Source organism: Wolffia australiana, chromosome 3 (genome assembly GCF_029677425.1).
Source record: "Wolffia australiana isolate 7733 chromosome 3, ASM2967742v1".
NCBI lineage: Eukaryota > Viridiplantae > Streptophyta > Magnoliopsida > Alismatales > Araceae > Wolffia > Wolffia australiana.
Window position 1 is genome coordinate 11693661 of NC_135837.1, and position 22308 is coordinate 11715968.

Sequence of the window (22308 nt, forward strand, 5' to 3'; positions counted from 1 at the left end):
ATAAAATGGGCCCAGAGGCCAGAGGCGAATCCGTTCACGGTCCGTAGGACCAACACTATTCGAAGGAACCCGTCCCACCATGAATAGTCATGTTTGCCTGGGCTTACACACATTCGCTCACTTACGCTGTCCCCCCTCAGCTTACCCTAGCCCAGAAGTCTCCAAGGCTTCACACAAAATCTTTACTGACAACATATGCATGCTTGAGTAGGGTCAGGCAGAACCGTTGTTGCCTGATGGGAACTTCCCCCATATTGCTATCAATGTCTTCATGTCGCACGACCTCTTAACATTACACCACTGAATCCCCAATCCTTTGCTTGCTGTGCAGTTACAGTACCAATATCCACTAATCATTGTTTCCAGATACGGTTGCCGGTTGACATCTCTTCTAATTCATCGATACGAGAAGCAAATTTTTGTGTGGAGGAATCAATATCTCGACATTAGCCAAGAGGCAGATCTTGTGCCACTCCACCAGGTCGTATGAAACTGGCATGCATCCTGGCTCCCGGGACTCTTTCATAGAATTCCAACAATTTCTCCCGCTCCTCAAAAGCCCAAAGGAGCGGAGTTGATGCTCCCACATCCATAGCATGAGTAGTTGAAGCAAATAAACAAAATAAGAACATAAAAAGGGGTAGGGGAGGTACCCAAAATAACTAAGGACCCTCTTACAAGGTAAAATTAAAACACACACACAAATGATGGACACAACGACGAACACATCACGACTCGACGAAAATGACTCAAACGAGTTCAAAAAACACAAACGCGACTAAACAAAGAGGACGAAAGAAACCAAACGCGATAAAGATACGAGCGATATTTCACCCGGGATGTTCAAAGCCGGGTGTCTTCTTTGGCGCCTTGGCGTGCCGATCGGGCGGAACGCTAACCGGCGGGCCGTCGATGACGAGAAGGACGGCGTTGAAGATGTCTCAAGGGGATCAAGCTGGCAGGCTCCATCACATTCTTCTCGTCCTCTCTCTTTTTCATCTATCCCCATTCTCGTTCTATCTCGACTTCTACTTCTATCACTCCGTGGAGTGTTCTTACACTGTGTATATGTCTAGACTTCTATTACGCATATCAATACCTCTTTTGAGGAACTAAAAAATCACAGATCTGATCCATGCAAAGGTGATCTGATGATCTGGTTTTAGGATTTGTTATGATTTCATTAAAATTTCCACTACTTAAATCAATAAGGGTTTCATGTCAATCACAGCTCTAGAACCCAACATGATACACTGAAAAGTGAATATATTGATATAATGCAAACACTAGCATATACATAGTTGCTTTCTCCTATATAGAAGGATATTCAATGAGAAGCAATGGTAAAATATCTTTTAAAATAAAATATATTATTTTATTATAGTATATATGAAATGGTTCAATATATGAAATGTAAAGACGTGTAGAGATCAAGATTCCTCATTTGAGATCTCACTAGAGGGCTTCTAGATTGTTCCTCCACTTGCTTGTAACATTCAAAATGCTGTACTAACATTGCTGAATACAATATCCATGAATTCAAGAGAACTGTAAGAGTAAGCAGGAACTAATTTCATAATGAATAATTGACCGAGTCTCCAAAAAATTGTTCTGCAAAATTTTGTTCTCTTTTATTCATGATTTCTCGGTGTTCTCCTTTGATTCCCTGTAACTTCTTCAATCTTGCAACAAATGGCGTAATAATAAATGTATTGTTTTTTATGAAATTTAGAAATAATGTTTCTGTTGAAAAAAATTCAAAAAAATTATCAAAAAAGTTTGACATTTTTATTCAAACTTCTTTCGCCAGGTGGAGTCTTGTTGACAAACTTCTGGGGTAAAAACCCATCCCCAATTCTCCCCAATTCTGAGTTCTTAACATGATCTGAGTCTAATCTGAGATCTTGGATAGCTTCCTTAATCTTTTGAGCCGAGCATCTTAACAACACTTTGTGAGGTCTGGTATTGTTCTGAAAATGTTATGAGAAAAAAAAAAAATCTCAGTGAAGATCAGACGTTATTTTCTGAGTAAGGTGGAAGTGTCAAAGAAATCCCATCCATTCGTGGGCTGAGCTCCTATTTTCAACTGGGTTTTCTCTCCGTCTTCTTCACTAGAAGATAATGTTTTCTTCCTCTCCTCGGAAAACCCCGCTAAAGCCCTGACCCAGCAAAGAACGCAGGTGGGTTTTCTCTGGCATTGCGCCGAATCCACTCTCTGAAGCTTTGAAGAGCTGTTCGTGAGCATGGATGCGTGAATCGGGAAGACCCATCACTTCATCGCCATGGTTTCTTCTCTTCCACTACAATATGATCTTCGTCACACACTCATCAATGGCAGTAAGGTGCGGAATTCTTCTTCTTTGTTCAATGTTTTCTCCCTTATCATCGAAAACCCATTTCTTTTCTGTGGGAGTCCGAAGTGGGTTCGCTTCATTGATCTCTCTCATGCGTTGTTTTCTTCAATCTGTTCATGGGATTGCATACCGTGGTGGGTTTTTTCTTCTTTGTTCTTTGCTTCCTCCCTTATAATCGAAAATCCATTTCTCTCCCGGGGGATTTCCGGAGTGGGTCTGCTTCTCTGACCTCTTTCGTGTGTTCTTTACATTAATCAGTTGCGGGGATTTGCAAACGTCGATTCTTTGTCGCCTCTCAAGCCTGGTAAAAACTGGATAAATCCTTCGCGTAAAAGGGAAAACAAAGGGAGAACTTCATTATCTGCTAGAGCTTCGATCAGCCCTCCTCCGTACAGGCTCTTCGATCCTCCGCAAGTGGAGGAATCGACCTCCGAGGTGATGAAAATCAGTTCCAATTGTCTCATTTTCTTGCTTGGTTCTTCATCAGATTGTATGGGGGTTAATTTTAATCTAATTTAGTCACTTTGTTTTGTTGACATTTCTTAATTTTATTCTGCAGTTGGAGCCCGCGGATCCTGATTTTTACAAGATTGGGTATGTTCGGAGTGTCAGGGCTTATGGGGTTGAATTCAAGGAAGGCCCAGATGGGTTCGGAGTGTACGCTTCAAGGGATGTTGAGCCCCTTCGTAGAGCTAGAGTGAGTTGAATTTTTTTGATGATTCAAGTGAGGTTCGAGAATGATAAGGAGTTTGTCATCTGCATAAGATGAGGAAAAATCAGTCTTCTACTAGAGAAATTATCATCTTTATCGTCTTCCTAGGCATTGACGAATGACGATGACGATGAGACTCATCATCTGAAAGACTGAAATTAAAGAAAGTGACACGGGTTAGGATTGGATCAGGTATGATCTAAACGGTTGCATCGATTGTTGGACCAGGTCGATATGATCTGGGTCAAACTAATCCGACGAAGAAACCCATACAATGATCGGATCACCTTGTTCCATCGAATTGTCGACTGGGGTGGGGTCATCATCATTGTCCTAGAAGCAAACAAATCACAAGGACAATTTTGTCTCATCCTTTGAAAGAGTAAAGTTAAAGAAAGCAACTCGAGTTAGGCGATGGATCAGATCTGATTGGCAATGATAAAAAGTTTGATCAATCATTGGGCAAGATCTATTAGTTCCGATCATCGATCAAGGCGGGATCGTAGATCATTCTTCGTATCCACAGAAGAATGACAAGGACAATAAGACTCATCATCTGAAAGAGAAAAACCGGAAAAAAGTGTTTAAAAAATGATGACGATGATGAGCTCATCATCATCATCTTGAATGAAGACTTACTCATCATCTCAGTGACAGTGAACCCTAGATTCAACTGCAAGACTATCTTAAATGAATCTATAACAATCAGACATCAATTATCTTCATACCGTCTGTAGGTAGTATTATAAGTCGTTAATTTGAAATCTTGATTTCAGAACTTAGTTTAAAATTCGTCTGTCAATGCTTAATTTATCCGTCATTGTTGTGATTGATGAATTTTTTCCAGATAATAATGGAAATCCCTCTGGAGTTGATGCTTACGATCAGCCAGCAGGTTCCTTGGATGTTTTTCCCTGATATTGTGCCTGTGGGGCATCCTATATTTGACATCATCAATTCAACGAATCCAGAGGCAAGTTTGTGCTTTATGTAAAATACCTCTTGTCATTTGTGATGTCAATCTTGTACCCAAATCATAAGCTTATTTCATAGGAATCAGATAATGTTTAAGTTTTTCAGACGCATTGAATGATTGACCCGTAGAACCTTTATCCACGGGTCATTCTTTGATGAAGTCATCAAAGAATGGTCCTGACAAGTTTTCCTCATCAAAGTACTTGGTTATAATCATGTTTTTTCCAATTACCTCTAAATTGTTACTCTAATATTGTGAAGTTGTTTTTTTTTTTTTTGAACAATAAGGAAAGACCAAACCGAAACCGGTGGCCTACCTGCTATCATTAATGGTAAAGATTTTGTACAAACAATATACAATCAAACTCAAATAGGATATCCTCTTCCTCCACCCCAAAAAGACATCAGCGCCTCCACATCATGAGCGGCATTCTCCACCGAAGCCGCCCTCCTGTTAAACACTATCTCGTTTCGATGCAGCCATATCTTCCAGAGCACCGCGAGCAAGCGCCCCCAATCCAGTCGACTTCTGTGTCTCCCGTCTAAAACTGAAGTCCAAAAGGCCTCGTCCGAGGAGATATTGATAGAACATGCTCAATGCGATTCCAATAGGATGAAATGCGCAGCTCGATAAGATCGTCGAATATTCCAATATATCAAGATTGTTTGGATATTGCAAGATACGGTGAAACTCTCTCCTTCGGTGGCGCTCCCCCTCTCACGACGAGACGTCTCCTCTCAGGAGCTCCTCCTCTTCGATCAAGATGGCTCCAGCTCCGTCGGACGAGATCTTCCTCCAGGCGGCTCCCCTCGATGGCAAGCTCCTCCTTCCAAGCAGTTGACGAGATGTCCCGCCCACTTCTTGGCCCTTCCCGATTTGAACGAATCGGGTTCTTCTTCAAGAATTAGAAAAGACATACCTGACCCCCACCCGTACGGGTCTTTATTTATAGAGTAGAGGGGTCCCTCCCCTCCTTGTTTACTAGTCTCGGTCAACGGCCTGTTGACCAGATCTCTGCTTCCTCCTTCTTTGGTATTTCCGGGAATAGAACTTATCAGATATCCATCCCTGGTAAATGCTGCGATGCCCAGACGCCCTGCGCGAACTGACACGTGACGAACAGATGGGAGCAATTTTCCTCATCCCTGTCTCACATAGGACAGTCAATGGGAGCCGCAGGGGCCCATCTCTGCCGATAGACCCTTGCGACCAGCCTTCGTCGCCTCAGCAACCAACTGAAGAGCCGCACTTTAAGGGGGACTTTGCATGTCATCAACATGTGGTAGGCCTTACTGGTTGTCTCGTCGTCCCGAGCTGTCCCTCGGATTTTCAGATATGCATCTTTCACCGAGAAAGACGGCCCCCGCCACATCCAACCATCGTGGGAATCAACTACCAGTCTGAATGGTAGAAGTGTCACTTGTAGCCCCAACAACACCTCAAACCATGGCTCTGATAAAGCTACTATCCGCATAGGGACCCAAGCCTCATTCCAACATTCCCTGACCGTGGCCTCTGAATTCCTTGCTAGAGCAAATAGCCTTGGGAACCTCAAATTCATGGAGCCGTGATTGGACCAGTTGTCAGTCCAAAAACGAAATGTTGCCCCATCTCCCAATCTAGGCTCAAAGAACTCATGAATGCGAGGTATGGCTTGATGCAGACCGCTCCAAAAGGGGGACTCTCCTCTGACTCTAGCCCAGCGTCTCTCCCAATCTATCTCGGAGCTATACCTGTCTCTCAGGACATTGAAAATCAGCCCCTCCGCTGAAGTCGCAATCATTTCCACCCACTTGGTCAATAGTGCCAAATTCATTGATTCCAGATGAAGGATCCCCAGCCCTCCCTGCTTTATTGGTCTGCATAGAATCTCCCACAGACCATAGGAATCTTCAGTCGAGCGAGTCATATGCTCTAGCAAAGTCAACCTTCCATATGATACCCTTACTCTTGTTTGGCCCTCAGTATGTGCGCATTTCAAAAGTAATTCAAGAAGATCTTTGGATGTGGATGTTGAAGTTTGGCATGGAACCCTTTGCAGAAACTTTGGAGAATTTTTGAAAAACTTGACTTTGATAATGCTCTAATTTCTGCAAGATTTGTTGTCGAAGCCGTTATCTCAAAAAGGAAAAGCCAGAAATTTTTAGCTTTGCTAAGTGGGATGCCTCTTGAATTGCCGAGCTAACATAATTTAAAGTTTGTTTAAGTACTGTTTTTATCAACATATCATGCATTATTGAAGATAGAACTCCAAAATTCGTATTTTTTAATTTATGTTTTGCATTGGATTCAATGTGTTCTATCTGTACATCTAGGGTTTCCATCACAGACCTGAATGAGGGTGTTATAGCATCAACTATAACAACGAATCCAGCAGCTCGTTATAGATTCAAATGAAAGATAGTTGATCGGAATAGAACAAGAAGATAGAGAAAGAAAGAAAGAACGATGGAGATCTGGTCAGGATCTCCCCTCCTGGCTGTCAGGAATGTCCCTTCTGACTGCTCCAGCTCCTGCTCCCACAATTTGGGAATTTCTTGAGGAAAAAAACTTCTCGTAACTGCCTCCTCCCCCTGCGGTCTTATTTATAGGCGTGAATTTTTTTTAAAATCGTGTGCTGCAGCGCTTCCCTCTGGACTTGTTTTCTTCTGTATGCCTTGCTGAAATACTTATCAGAGGGTTTGTAGTGCCTCAGTTTCCATGATTTTCCTCTGAAATGTCTCTTTCATTGCAGCGGGATTTTTGTCTGAGTATAGCATTAATCATAAACGACTTTCTGTCAATCCTTACAACCGTTCTACAATTGTTCAAAATCTCTCGTTATTCCTTTAGACCACATTTTTTATTTGATAATGATGGTTATTAGCCATTATTGTGGAGGTAAATATCTGTTCCTTCCCTGTCAACGTTAAAATATATATTAAAATTAATTCTCAATTAAATGAGGTTGGTAATATTTCTCTTTTTCAACTTGTGGCCATAAACATAACTTCCTGTAATCTTGAAGGCAGTTTTTTTGCTATCAACTAATATTTGGTGTTTGGTCGTTCTGCCCCTTTCATTTTTGTAAAATAAAAGGGACGATCACTGTTAGTTAAGTGCTTATCCTCCTCTTGGGCCCTATTCTATAAGCCCTTTAGGAGCTCTTATTTCCTCTCTCTCATAGGGTATAAATACCCTAATGTAAGCCACTTACTTTCTTATGTCAATCTATTCTCTCATTTCTCAACCTCCATCGACCCTTCTTCTCCTCCAAACTCTCTAGGGTTTGTCATGGTATCAGAGCTCTAGGGCTCCTGATCTTCCCTCTCCTCTCTAGGGTTTGACATCACCCTTTAGGGTTTGAGATCCCCTTGATCTCACCCTCCCTCCCTCCTCGCAGCCAGCACAGCCGCGCAGCAGCAAACTGCGCGACCAGCCAGCCGCGCGACCAGCCGCCGCGCACAGCCAGCCGTCGCGCGACCAGCCAGCAGCGCAGCAGCCAGCCGCCGCGCGACCAGCCAGCCGCACAGCAGCAAGCCGCCGCGCAGCCCGCTCAGCAGCCAGCACAGCCGCGCAGCAGCCAGCCGCGCAGCCAGCCGCCACAGCCAGCCAGCGCAGCAGCCAGCCAGCAGCAGCAGCCAGCCGCGCAGCAGCAAGCGCGCAGCAGCAAGCGCGCAGCAGCAAGCCGCGCGCAGCAGCAAGCCGCCGCGACCAGCCAGCCGCACAGCAGCAAGCCGCCGCGCAGCCCGCTCAGCCGCGCAGCCCGCTCAGCCGCGCAGCCCGCTCAGCCGCGCAGCCAGCCGCGCAGCCCGCTCAGCGCGCAGCCAGCCGCGCAGCCCGCAGCGCAGCCGCCGCACAGCCAGCCGCAGCCAGCAGCAGCCAGTCAGCACAGCCAGCCGCACAGCCAGCCGTGCAGCCAGCCGCACAGCCAGCCGCACAGCCAGCCGCACAGCCAGCCGCACAGCCAGCCGCGCAGCCAGCCGCACAGCCAGTCGCGCAGCCAGCCGTGCAGTCAGCCGCGCAGAGACCGACACAGAGACCATGCCTTACACAGAGACCGACTTTGCGGAGAAGCCGCTCTCCTACAAGATCACTCATCCGTTGCCTCTGGTCTCGGAATCAACTCTTCTCCGCGGCCCGAATCTTCTGCAGTGGTCTCGCTTCATCGAGACCACCCTCAAATCCCGTCAACTGTACAAGCACTACACCGAGCATCCCTTGACCGCCGATCACCCTCACTATGCGGCTTGGGACGCCGAGGAGCAGTTCATTCTTGGGTGGCTGTCCACGTTCACATTGGCCCCCGATTTCCGCGACCGCTTTCCCCATCAGAAAATGGTCAAAGGGTTTTGGGACCAAGCCACGAAATTTTGCGGGCGGGAGAATGATTGGTGGCGCATCTACGCCCTCGCTGCTCAAGCTTCCAACCTGAAACAGGGCTCTCTGTCGATCTCCGATTATGCTCTCGCACACAAGAAGGTGGTGGAGAATGATTGGTGGCGCATCGGACACTTCGGACGGGGGCCGAGCAGCGGTGGGGACGACTCCTGATGACGCACCAGCGGCTGGGCCACCCGCCTTTTGCGACTCTTCACCGTCTTTCCCCTGAATTATGTTCTGGCTTGGACCTTAAGACCTTGGTGTGTGACGCTTGTCAGTTGGCGAAGCATCGCCGTTCTTCCTTCACTCCGTCCTCGGCTCACACATCTGTCCCGCTGTTCCGGGTGCATAGCGACGTGTGGGGACCTGCCCCGAAACCTAGCTTGAAAGGTCATCGGTACTTCCTTCTACTTGTGGACGAGGCAACTCGCTATACGTGGGTCTACCTCCTCACCGCGAAGTCGGAAGTTGCGCAGAATGTCCATCATTTTTGTGCGATGGTGGCGACGCAGTTTGGTCGGGGTATCCAGCGGTTTCGCTCGGATAATGCCCGCGACTTCTTCAACAACGACCTCGACGCCTTCTTCGCCGACCGGGGGATCCTCCACGAATCTTCATGCCCTGCCACCCCGGAGCAGAACGGACTAGCCGAACGTCGCATCGGCTATGTCACCTCGACGGCCCGGACGCTCCTTATCGACGCCAAGGCCCCGTGGCCGTATTGGGGCGATGCCGTCCTGACGAGCACCCATCTCGTCAATCGCATTCCCACCCAGCTGTTGGCGTTCTCTACCCCCCTGGACCGGATGAGCGCGGCCTTCCCCGACACGTGCCTGCGGACGGGTCTCTTGCCACGGATATTCGGCTGCACGGCATATGTCCACGACACGTCTCCGGGCCGGACAAAGCTTGACGCTCGTGCTGTTCGGTGCGTCTTCGTTGGGTACTCCTCTCTTCAGAAGGGGTATCGGTGCTACCATCCGCCGTCTCGGCGATACTTCATCTCGGCAAATGTCACCTTTGCCGAGCATGAACCCTATTTTGGGGACCACTCTTCCTCATCCCGCCTCCCGTTGGATGAGGCTCCCTCGGCTCCCCACTTGGGGCCCGTTCCTCTCTTGGAGCCCACCGCTCCCGCATCTTCTTCCTCCTTCCATGATCCCTCTCCCTTTGATTCTTCTCCGTCGGTGACCCCCGAGGGGCCTTTGGACGTGCTGTCCTCCCCATCTTTGCTTCCCGCCATCCGGCATGCTCCTCCTCTTCCTCCTTCCTCCGATCAGTCCCCTCTCGAGTCATCCTCCTCGCTTCCCGTTGCGCCTCCTCCCCTTGATGACCCTTTCCTTCCCTTCCATGACGAGTCTTCTTCCCCTGCTCCGTCATCTGATTCTCCCGTGGAGGTTTCTCGTCCTCCCCCCGAGGACTCCCCCTCCCCCACTGCTTCCGCTCATCTTCCATTGGCCGAGCCATCCTCAACCTCTCTCGACGATGACGACCAGTTGGGATGGCCCATTGCCCTCCGGAAAGGGGTTCGTCAGTGCACTCAGACGCCCCGTTATCCTCTTTCGCATTTTCTTTCCTTCGACCGGCTGAGTACTCCCTACCGGCTGTTTCTTGCTCGCATCGAGTCGGATCCCATCCCTCGCCGCTTAGCCGATGCTATCGCTTCTCCTCATTGGAAAGCGGCGATGGACGAGGAGATGCAGTCTCTACTCCGAAACCGCACTTGGAACATCGTCCCCCTCCCTCTTGGCAAGCGGGCGGTGGATTGCAAGTGGGTCCACACCAAGAAGCATCATGCGGATGGCACCCTTGAGCGCTACAAGTCTCGACTTGTGGCTCGCGGGTTCACCCAGTCTTACGGAGTGGACTACTTCGAGACGTTCTCACCTGTGGCGAAGATGGAGACCGTTCGCCTCCTCCTGGCCCTCGCGGCTCACTTCCGGTGGGCTATCCGACAGTTCGACGTCAAGAACGCCTTCTTGCATGGCGACTTGACGGAGGAGGTGTACATGCAGCAGCCGCCGGGTTACTCTCTCGGCCCCCCTGGCCACGTCTGCCGACTGCGGAAGTCCCTTTATGGACTAAAGCAGTCTCCGCGCATGTGGTTCGGCCGGTTCTCCGCTGTTCTGAAAGCCGAAGGGTACACTCAGAGCAACGGAGATGCCACTTTGTTCTTCCGCCACCGTCCGACCGGGATCTCCATCCTTGCTGTGTATGTCGACGACATCCTCATCACGGGATCAGATGCTGCTGAAGCCGTTCGTCTTAGCACCGCCCTGGCCAAGGAATTTGAGATCAAGGCCCTTGGCCTTCTCCGATATATCCTCGGCCTTGAGGTGGCGTACTCCTCACGGGGCCTCTTTGTTTCACAGCAGAAATACGCCGTCGACTTGCTGACTTTGACAGGAATGACCGGGTGTGCGCCAGTGAGCACTCCTATCGACCCCAACGTCAAGTTGGGCAAGGGCGAGGACTCTCCTTTGACGAATGCTCACCGCTATCAGCAGTTGGTGGGCAAACTCCTCTACCTGACTCACACTCGGCCCGACATTGCATTCGCGGTCAACCTGCTCAGTCAGTTCATGCACTCACCGAGGGAGATCCACAGTCAAGCCGCCCACTGGGTACTTTCGTATCTCAAGGGCTGCCCGGGCAAGGGACTCCTCTTCCCTCATAGCTCGGACAAGACGGTGAAGGTGTACACCGATGCCGATTTTGCTGGCTCCATTGTGGATTGTCGGTCTACCACGGGGTACTGCACGTTCGTTCTTGGCAGCCTCGTCAGCTGGAAAAGTAGCAAGCAGGACAAGGTGTCGCTCCAGTGCCGAGGCGAATTTGTGCTCTTGCTGATGGGGCAGCCGAGGACAGTGGATCCACAACATCCTCGCCGATCTTCACGTGAAGTATGTGGGACCAATCCACTTCTTCTGTGACAACAAATCCACTATCGCCTTGGCCAAGAACCCCGGACAGCAAGGGCGCATCAAGCACATGGAGCGCAACCGCTATTTCTTCAAGGAACGTATGGACGAGGGCCTCTTCGACCTCGAATACGTCTCCTCTGCTGACCAGGCAGCGGATGTCCTCACCAAGGGACTGTCCCGGCCGCTGCTTCAACGTGCTGTATCCAAGCTCAATATGGACGACATCCATACTTCGCTTGCGGGGGGGTGTTAGTTAAGTGCTTATCCTCCTCTTGGGCCCTATTCTATAAGCCCTTTAGGAGCTCTTATTTCCTCTCTCTCATAGGGTATAAATACCCTAATGTAAGCCACTTACTTTCTTATGTCAATCTATTCTCTCATTTCTCAACCTCCATCGACCCTTCTTCTCCTCCAAATTCTCTAGGGTTTGTCAATCACCTGACCAAAAGGTTAATACCCGATCCATTATTGTTATCTACATTATCTGACAACTGTAAAAATGAGGACGATATGATATCAATATCGATAAAAGATAACCCTATCATGCAAGACGATGGTATCGAGTATAAATTTGCTCAAAACGATAACAAGTTGACAATAAGGTTCTCGATCACACAATTGATGTCGTTGACATCAGCTATGTAAATCAGAAAACAGCAAAAGCAGAAACAAACAAAAAAATATTAAAATTGTGCTCCTGGTTGTTCTCAGACTCGTGATCACTCTCAAGGAACTACAAAGCTCACACGTGCGCCTAACTAGTGCCACTCCAAAATCCAATTAGCCGCACCATCAAGAATCCAAGAAAGAGAGTCTGATCGCTGATCAGGAGCCCAAATAGAGAGTTAGATAATCTCATTTCTAGCCTTGGCATTTTTGTGTTTTTTAATCTTATCGGTGTCATTGTTGGAGACGGGAAAAGCCTAGGTACAAGGTTTTCTTGACACAAATAAAAAGTGGACCTATCTGTCAGAATAAAATAAGACAGACATTAGGTTCTTTTCCACTCTCTTCACTGGTATCTTCTTCCCTCGTTTTTTTATTTAACATAAACATTTTGTCTTAACCATTGGTATTTTTTGCTCCATTCTCATTCAGTTGTTTTGTGCTTCTGCAGACAGACTGGGATCTAAGGTTGGCCTGCCTTTTTCTGTTTGCTCTTGATTTGGAGGGTAATTTTTGGCAGCTCTATGGAGACTTCTTACCTAGTCCGGATGAATGCACCAGCATGCTTCTTGCCTCAAAGGTTTGATTAAATCTAATAGAAACTCTATTAATATATTCTAACGGAAGGTTTTACTCACTCTTGTTTAGGTTGGGTAATCTTTGTTTAGTGAGTGTTTTTTAATGACTTCACCGTCCACCATAAATCACTGGGTCATTAATGCTAAAGAAATCGAATTTCAGATTGCAGGAAATGAAAAGCGATAGCAAAAAATAAAGAAATAACTATGTTCCGCTAATGCAGTGATTTATATAGGCTCCATTAATCATGTCCTTTTGATAAAGTAACATTTCACAGAAGCAATACCTCTCAAATTTCTCAAACAGTTCCTCTGAAACCACAAAATCTAAGTTTATTAGTCAACTCTCATGTTTGTTTATTCTTATTCCTTGGTGTCCAGCATTAGTTTTGTCATTATGATCTTTTATATTTACTTGTGCTTTCATTTAAATGCCTGGTCTTTCTTTCATTTCAACCTGTGTTTAGAAAATATGCGTCTGTTCCCTGAAGTTATAAACCTGTACCTATTTTCTCGTGAACTTAAAATCAGTCAGTATCATGGAGAGATGACGATATGATATGAACCCCATCTTATATCGGGTCATTTTAATAATTTCCCTTATGTTTCCCTTTAGATACTTGTATCCCAACCTCTTGGAGTGTTGAGAAGAGTCACTTGATATTTTTGTGAGGGAAAGTTCATTTCATCAGCATTTTCCTCTTCCAGCAAGGTTTATTCTGTCAACTTCCCATTTGTTCTCTCAATATCTCGCTCTATATATATCCATCTGGCTTTCTGCCTTTTTCTCACTCTCTCTGTCTATCCAGTATTCTTTCTCTCTCATTCTCACTCTCTCTAACTCTCTCTCTCTATGTAGCATTTTCTCACTTTCGCACGTTCTCTCACTCGTTCTATTTCTCATTCTCTCTCAATCTCGCATTCTCTCACTCTTGCTATCTCGCATTTTATCTCTATATCTCGCTTCTCTCAGCGACAATCTTACTTTGTGCATCTCTGGCTCTTTATTGGTCCTGAACAACCATCTTGCGCAAGGCATTCCCTCTCTTATATGTGCTCACACGGAGCCCCAGTGCCCAGGTTTGGGACTTTGGGGATGGAGCATGGAACACCATCTTGCCTGGTGCCCTATCGGACGAGTGGGTTGTTGAATTCCTGGACATGCGGCAGTCCCTGGTCCAGTTAAGTCTGATAGGCGAGGAACAAGATGGCTGGATATGGGTAAACAATCCTTTTTCAGTCCAGCGGGCATATGAGATGATCCAAGAGGGGCGAGAGGACCCAACAATCATCGGGCCATGTAGATTCATATCGCAGCAAAAAGTCCCACTGATTGCTGCTAGTATGGAGAAGACCAATGACACAAGCATTTATTAAAAGGATATACCCAGTTACATCGTTGGAATGTCTGTTATGCTCAAGAGGGGAAGAAGATTGCTAACACCTTTTTTTCGAGTACCCTTTAGCATGCACAATTTGGGCCAACCATAGGATATCAAGGGTGAATGTGACTTCTGAATAGGTATTCTAGGTCTCAATCCAGAACTGTGGGTGTACAAGGAAAGAAGAAGGCGGTTGGATATTGCTGGCACTGTGGATCATCTGGTTGCACCAAAACAAGGTGTTATTTAGGGGCAGGGCGGCTTCTACTGATGGGTCTATACATGAGTTGGAAGGACTCAAGGCAGCAAGGTTTTATCAGGTGATGGTTGGAAGAGGGTTTGATCCTGTTTTTGGATTGGCTGAGATGGGCCTTTTATGACTATTCTGGGAAGGTCACCAATTCGTCAGGTGATCGTCCCTTATATGTTTCAAAAAAAAATCATACTATCTTTCAAGGCCCACTGTTTGCGGATTGATGATGAATGCCAGTGACGCTTGTGTTGGCAACCCCCTTCCACTCGACCCTCAATGGATTAGGTGTCTCGATATAGATGGATCCAAGGCAGTTGCTTCCCCCTATGTAGGAAAGGTCTCTAGTAGTTCTTCCCTCCTGTCCCGGCAGGGAAGAGTAAGTCTCTGAGATGACTGTGGCGCTGGTGAAGGAAGCAGTAGCTGTGGCCATACCCTGTAAGTGCCTTCTGGGCCTTGAACAAAGCCATCTCTTGCACCTAGTATCCTTTAGTCATTACCACATCTGGTTGTGACTGAAAGACATCAATGCAAACACGGTCTTTTCATCTGGTTGCAAATGGAGGAAAAAGATCAAATCTAGTATTGAAGGTACAGGTGGAGAATCAGAAGTATGCTAGGGCACAAGTAGTGGGTGGTCCCTTAGTGGACCACTTCATGGCCATCTCCAGGGGGATCCTGAAGCAATGAAGTGGCAAAGGGGCAACCTGGGTGACAAAAGAGCAGCAGACCGCACTAGGGAGGCTTTTCTCTGTGGACAGAATGACGAATTTTAACTATTCTTCTTCAATGAGTTTTGGGAGCTGGTGGGGACAGAGGACATGGATACTTTGATGAAGTTCAGGAATGGTGACTATGGACTAGGGCATATCAACTGCTAATATCTCTTCAAAGTTCTAAGGGGCCATCCGCATTGGAGATTTTTGACCTATCTCACTATCATATTCCATTTATCCCATCATCACAAAGGTCTTAGCCGACAGGTTAAGGAGCGTGATTGGAGAATTAATCAGGCCTTTTTAGTTGGCGTTCATTCCTGGCGAGCAGCTAGTAGACGCAGATTAGTGGCAGGCAAAATACTTGCGGCATGGAAGAGAAGTGGACCAGAGGCTTCATGTGGACAATTGATTTTGCAAAAGCATAAGATTTCATCAATTGGGTTTTTCTATGGTTCTCTATGAGTTAGAGAGTCTTTCCCCTGAATGAGTGGCATGTGTGTGGCAATGTGTTGTATCCCATTCTTTTTTTGATCCTAATGAATGGGGCTCTGGAGGGGGAATAGATCCATCTGTTACAAGAGTCAGGTAGGGATGTCCATTGGCACTATTATTGTTCGTCCTAGCAGCAGACGCTTTGGCTACATACCCTTAAAGGCGGCACACATGACCTGTTGTGGGCTTTCCAGATAGTGAGCTACCTTCGGGTATTCTGCTTCTCCAATATGTGGATGAGACTACATTCTTTGTGGAAGGCTCTGTGGAGGACCATAGGAATCTCTCCACATTATTAGACCTATTTGCAAACGTGTCGAGCGTATAGATCAATCGAGACAAGTCCTCACTGGAGGAGAAAGCACAAGGCTCTAGGGCCCTAGGGACCCCCTTCAGTTCAGTTCCTATGCACCATCTATGTGTACCGTTGACGGGGGGACGACTCTCAATTACAGATTGGTAGCCATTAATAAAGAAGGTAGAAAGGAGACTGGCAAAACAAAGTATTATCAAAAGGCGGTTGCTTGGTGCTGCTGTGATTGATTTCTTTCAACTGTATTAATTGTCTACCTCTTGGCCTTTAAGTTGCCCATGTGGGGTGGGAAAGTGTTTGGAAGGCTTGATTAGGAGTTTTTTTGGAGAGTATCCAGATCGTGGAATAACAAAGGGATGTCTGTACTCTCGTTGGACATAGTGTGCAGAGCTGTGAACCAGGTGGTTGGGGAGAGTCGGGGGCTCTCCATCTGGTTGCATGGCAATGAGGTGGTGTTTAAGGGGAAGACAGCCTCAATGAAGAATGTTCTTCATTAAGTCGAGTCTCTTGTGGCATACTAGATTAGAAGGGGGTGAAGGGGGAGGGCATTCATTGACTTTTCTTCCAAGTTTACTGTTTATTGATGGAATTTGGTACCTGCAAGTTTCCATGCAGATTCAGCTAGCCCAATTATTTGAACAATTTGCTTATTTCATCTCCTTGTTTGTATAGTCTGAGTAACGGATCATTGCTCTTAGGATATAATGTTAGCCTTGTCTTATCTTATGCCCTATACATTCATAATTTTTGTTTTCTGGAACTAACATAAGAGTTATCCTTACTTGAGGTCGACAATCCGTCTTATTTTGACCTTAAAGAATTCATGAAAATTATAATAATTACATTTGATAATTCTTCCATCATCATTGCCCATTGATACAATTCGCTCTGTATGTAGGATGAGCTGTCGGAATTGCAAGATGAAAATCTGGCATCCAGGATCAGAGCACTGCAGCGTAGAGGAATTGAATTTTGGGAACGGCATTGGGTGAGAAGTCAACGAAGTTCCTCATTATAATTTCCTTCACCTTTGGTGCTTTTGTCTCATTATTCATTCGACCAGCATTCGGCAGCTCCTTTAAAGATCAGGCGACTTGCCCAAGAATCTGAAAGATTCATGTGGGCTCTCAGCGTTGTCCAGACTCGTTCATTAAACATGAAAATCAGGCTCGGCGCACTTGTCCAAGATGCCAACATGCTTGTCCCATATGCAGGTAACATCTTTGTGCAAGATATATGATTTTCTTGTTCTTAATTGCTGTACTGCTGTGCTACCATCTGTATCGTTTTGTTTTTCTTTGTGGTTCTTTCCTCTAATCTTTGCTTAATATCATTGATTTAGAGACATGAAAGAAATGTATCTCTATTAACATTTAATGGCATGAACCATTCTTGGGACGCAGAGGGGATTTTGATGAAATAAGCAAGGATTTTGATGGTATTTTGATGTGCTTGAAAGATAACTAGACTGAAATTATTACAATAAGCTATTTATCACCACTTGAAGATTTTATAATTTGTGTCATTGAATTTTTAGCTTCTTATTTTTTTCCTGTACTCATTAAAATTATCTGGACACGCTGATTTCTGGTGGGTGAAATGTCTGATTTAGAAGTTTTGTCCTTGTTTTGAATATGTGTTAATTTCCAAATCCGATTGTTAATTTCATGAAATCAGATAGCAAAATCGGAGTTTTCAAATCTATCGTCATAGATTGGCTTGAGGTCAGTCTTTGTCAGTGTCATATGCAAATTCCCTGGTCTGCTAATACCATTTCCTCCTAATTTAACTTCTAACTTATCTTGCCTTTACTAAATCTGCGTGGTTCATTACTGTTATATTGCTCGGAGTTCTTCACTCTCCTTCTGTCTAACCTAACCTAATCGTTCTGTAGATATGTTGAACCACTCCTTTCAGCCTAACTGCTTTCTCCACTGGCGTTTCAAAGATCGTATGGTTGAGGTGCTTATCAATGCTGGCCAAAGAATCAGGAAGGGAGATGAGGTGACCATTATTCTGATTTTTTGCTATCCTAAGTTCCGTTTACAAGTTCATTTATAATCTGAGAAGGTAAAAGCCATGATTTAATGTTTGTTCGGGACGACCCATGTCCAGACCAGCGTTCGAAGATAGTGAACAGGACATGGACTGCTCCCTGGGATTCAAGTCCCCGTCTAGTAGTGCATGTATCCTGTCCTGAGTTCCATGTTGGCAGACGGGATGCAGGAACGCACCTCGGGTGGCCTAGTAATTTAGATTTTAGTAAACTATTGTATTCTCCCATAACTCATATTTAGGTAGGTGGGAGCCATATATATAGCGAAATGTTATAATATTTTCACATGGAAGAGATGGCTAACACAAGTCATGTACCGTCCTTTCTATCCTGGGCCATGGGATGGGATGCGGGATGAGCTGTGGTCTGGTGTATCAGTTCCAGCCGTGTGTTTGTGTTGCCGGGACAGGACAGAATGAGACACAAAGAGCATCCCATCCCGTCCCAAAAGTCAAGGTTGGATCTAATGCCAGTTCAGTAAGATCTTGACTCCTTAAGGGAGGGCTACAAGTAATTATAGGGAATTACACTAAAGGCAAATGACGAAAATACCTCTCATAGATGAAGAACAGTTGAGCTGCCTCCATGCAGGGGCGTCGCAAGAGGAGTTTGGGTTTCAGAAACAAAAAACAATAGAATCTTCCTCTGAACGTTCTCACATAAGTGACTTATTCTCATGTGTGAACGAGTGACTTAAAAGGATAGGTGCAGAGGGCCATGACAAAAAGGGAACAAGGATCCCTGTGACAATCAGGGTTTTTGACCCCAGGGACGCCTCCACCTGTCAGAAACCCTGTCAGTACAATACCTCAAAAAGACTCATGGACGAGAGTGGGAGAAAACCCACATTGTAAAAGTATACATTATGGGCTCTAGTGATGGGCCCACTGCTTTAGTAAAACAAAGTTCTTATATGGTATTTTTAAGTTGCTGATTACATATCAATGAGGGTACATATTAATAAACCTCAGGTGGCAGACCACCTATATCGCGTAACCCTCTTTCATCACTTATAACCTTGTTCCCTGTGGTGTACATACATTAACAGCGAACAAAAAAACATTTGGAAAGGGCCAGAGCCAACAATGAGTTGGGGATCGTCAACTATTTCATATAATCACGCTTTTTGTAAACGATTTCTTGGCGGTTATTTTTTTCATTGTGCCGAAGTCCTCCTTAAGCTTTTTATGTGTCGGTCAAAGAACTTGTGCTCATTCGTAGAAAAGCCTCAGTTGAAACAAAAAAGGAAACAGTGACACTCATAGACGATTTGTAGGCTGATATCAGGTAGCTTAGGGCTTGAACAAACTATTTCTATTTTTTTTTCTTTTCTAACTGTCTTATCTTCTATTTATGAAGTTATGAAAGTATAATGCTTTCTATGCTATTGGTTCAAAAGGTAAAAATGACTTTTTTCTGCATTTTTGGTTGTTTTAATCATCTCTCCACTCATCTAGGTTAGATACGCATCATGTAATAGTGTCACTGTTGCACAAGTTACAAAGTCAAAGATTATATCTTTAGAACATGCAAAAAATATTGGCATGTATATTTCTTCAAAAAACAATATTGACATTTATACTGTGTAATTGGATGTCTTGCACAGCATGTGGTCTGCATCATCAGCAAAAACTGACTAGCATACATTTTTTAGGAACTCGTCATACTCTTAGTGGTATTTTCTTGGCGAGAAAAGCCAGTGCAAACTGCTTGTTGTGATTCATTATGATAGAATCCCGAGTATGCTTCAATCAAGGAACAAATCCTCAAAGGGAAGAGTCAAAGATAGAAATGTCTACATACCGGGATCAGCACCTGATCCCCTCGAGAGGATCTCTGATACAATCTTTGATCTAGATTTGTATAGGGGAAGATTAATAGAGGAGAAGGGTAGAGGTTCCTGGTGGTGGAGACTAAGACGGAATGGTCAGAACAGAATTTAAACGGAGGAGGCAGGGATCGACCGTGGACGAACTGCCTGATGACGCTTTGAAACGGAGAAGAGCACGAGGGATGGGGATTATAGAGTGGGAGATGGGACTTAGACATTGATGTGAGGAGTGACATGGGGCTTCAACTTTATGATACCTATTGGCTGCTCTCCCAGAGGGAGGGCTCCCTTATTTGAAGTAAATACATATAGGCCACATGACCGCAATGCCCCTAATGAGCTATTATGACGAAACTAACCCTAGGTATGATGGGGAGCATATCAATCTCCCAGCCAAATTCTACCAATCTTCTTGACTGCCCTCTTTAGGGGAGTCCTACAAGCATTTGAAGGGACCCTTTTTTTCTTTTTAAGAACGATACTTAAACCAAATGATGAAAATATCAGGTTGAGGATTACATCTAACCTTGTCGGCAATATCTCATCAGCACGATGCAAAATGCCAAGGTCTAGAACATGGATGAGTGTGGGGCTATTGGTTAGAATCTTTGATTATTCTGACTTCCAAATTCGGGAATGTCTTCTCTGAAAGCCTTTCTTTGGCTCAAATTAATAGTTGTCTTCAGTTCGGCAACTCTTTCGGTATTCTATTCTGATAAATAATGTTGCATTCTTCTACAGTTAATGATAATTCGGACTTCTTGCAGATGACGATAGGCTACATGAGTGGGAAGAAGAATGATGTCTTCATGGAGAGATATGGGTTTTCATCATCTTTGGTACTGGTCTTACGATATGTTGTTTTTTCCTTATGAAAGAAAGTAGACAACTTACTTTTACGAATTGAAGTTATAAGGGCTTATTCTTTGAGGGGTGAGATTAAAAAACGAAACCTGGAATTTAAAAATGTACATCTCAAATCGAATCTCAACCTTGCTGATTCGGTTGGTGGCCTTAATATAGTTCTGTATCCAAATCAATCTTCACAATTGTCCCTTTTCTCGATTTCACTCACTCTCCTTTTCTCTTCCTCGTTCTCTCTCTATGTCTCAATCTATCTCCTTTCTTCTTTTTTCTATCTATTTACTCTCTTTCTCTCTCTTTCTCTTCTCCCTCCAAGTCCTCTCCCGCTCCCTCTCTCTCCAATTCCCCTCCCCCCCTCTCCTTCTTCACTCATTGATAAATAACTTGCATCTTCTCTTATAGAAATTTGGAGGCGAGTCCACCATTTTGATTTGTCTTCACAGTACCAGTTCTGTCCTCATTTTTTATTCCTTTGTTCTAGTTTTGTTTGTTGAATTTAATATTTTTTCTGCAGGGCAAAATCCTTAATTTTTTTTTTTTAAATGGGCAGAATCCATGGGATAGCATTATCTTTTCTGGCGCTGCTAAGGTTCACCTGGACTCCTTCCTCTCTGTCTTCAACATATCTGGTTTGTCAGAAGAATACTATCACAACAGTAAGGCTTACTTCTACTTATATTTATGAATCTATTTTTTTTCAAGTGGGCTTATGAAGTGCTGGAACTGAATAAAGTCATTTTCTTCTCACCGGCTATTTTAGAAAATTTATCCTCCGACGGTGAAGATTTTGTTGATGGTGCGGTCATAGCGGCCGCTAGAGCGTTGCCTTCTTGGTCTGAAGGTGACTCTCCCCCAATCCCAAGCGCTGAGAGAAATGCTGCAAGGGAGTTGCAGGAGGAGTGTCACCAGTTGTTAGCAGAGTTTCCTACGACGTCTGACCAAGACAAACAAATACTTGGTACCTTGACTGTGGAGCATATTTTAAAATGAAGTTTGAAGTATATTTCGTTTTTTTGAAGGAATTGAAGTTTTTTCTTAATTTTGTGTTGTTTTTTCTTCGTCTTTATGGCAGATTCTAACCCCCAAATGAGACGAACCCTTGAAGCTTCTATCAAGTAAGAATACGTTTTTCTTAAAAAAAAATATAAATGTCTCAACATAATTCGTTGATATATAGCTTTTGACGCATACATGACCATTTACTTCTATGATGGTTGGTAGGTACCGATGGCACCGGAAATTATTCATAGAGAAGGTGATCCAGGCTCTGGAACTCTATCAGGACAGATTACTCTTCTGAGGTTCAGCCCAAATTTCTGTGCAGAAGAGGAATCATGAAATTGGATTGGTGGGTTTCGTAATTTTCCCATCATTATCTTACTGTAAACTGGGGGATATTCAGGTGCTATGCGTTAACTGGTGATCATGAGCCTTTTTTCCTCAGTCTCATTTCATCTGGAAGTGTCTGTCTTGTCCTTCTGACATCAAAATAAGGGCAGGCCCATTGTTGCTCTTCATCATGATGCTCAAGGATTTCTGGGTTTTATGGGCACATTGAGACTATTAATTTTCACCATAAAACAGGTTTTCATGATTTTTTATGTGCCCTATTAAAATCTAACAATACCCTTTTGTTCTGGGATTATGGACAAATCTATTCATAGCCCCAGGGCTTAATCACAGATAATGGTGCTGTGTTGAAATTCCAATAGTATCAGGGCCTTTTGAGATGCATAAGAGTGTGTTTACTCATATATCAGTTTGTAAAATTGAATGTTAGGGGTGGATGAAGATGGAAAACTGGTGGAGAAGCCGTGGAAGGTCGAGAG

General features: G+C 45.0%; 1 protein-coding gene across 1 annotated transcript; it reads left to right on the forward strand.

Moving 5' to 3' along the window:
• Positions 1-2097: 2097 nt before the first annotated feature.
• PTAC14 (plastid transcriptionally active 14) lies at positions 2098-21922 on the forward strand. Its single transcript, XM_078572544.1, has 13 exons — positions 2098-2342; positions 2613-2789; positions 2914-3051; positions 3914-4043; positions 12450-12574; positions 16627-16716; positions 16792-16942; positions 17623-17732; positions 20383-20454; positions 21030-21135; positions 21240-21437; positions 21552-21594; positions 21701-21922. The coding sequence occupies exons 1-13, from the start codon at positions 2283-2285 to the stop codon at positions 21777-21779; spliced, it is 1479 nt and encodes a 492-aa protein (XP_078428670.1). The 5' UTR covers positions 2098-2282; the 3' UTR covers positions 21780-21922.
• Positions 21923-22308: the final 386 nt, after the last annotated feature.

Bases quoted from the DNA above. Each gene is read 5' to 3' on its own strand.
- PTAC14 (XM_078572544.1), top strand. From the start codon at position 2,283: ATGGTTTCTTCTCTTCCACTACAATATGATCTTCGTCACACACTCATC. The intron at 16,717-16,791 runs GTGAGAAGTCAA...TCATTCGACCAG, and splicing joins AATTTTGGGAACGGCATTGG to CATTCGGCAGCTCCTTTAAA. The intron at 21,595-21,700 runs GTAAGAATACGT...GATGGTTGGTAG, and splicing joins ACCCTTGAAGCTTCTATCAA to GTACCGATGGCACCGGAAAT.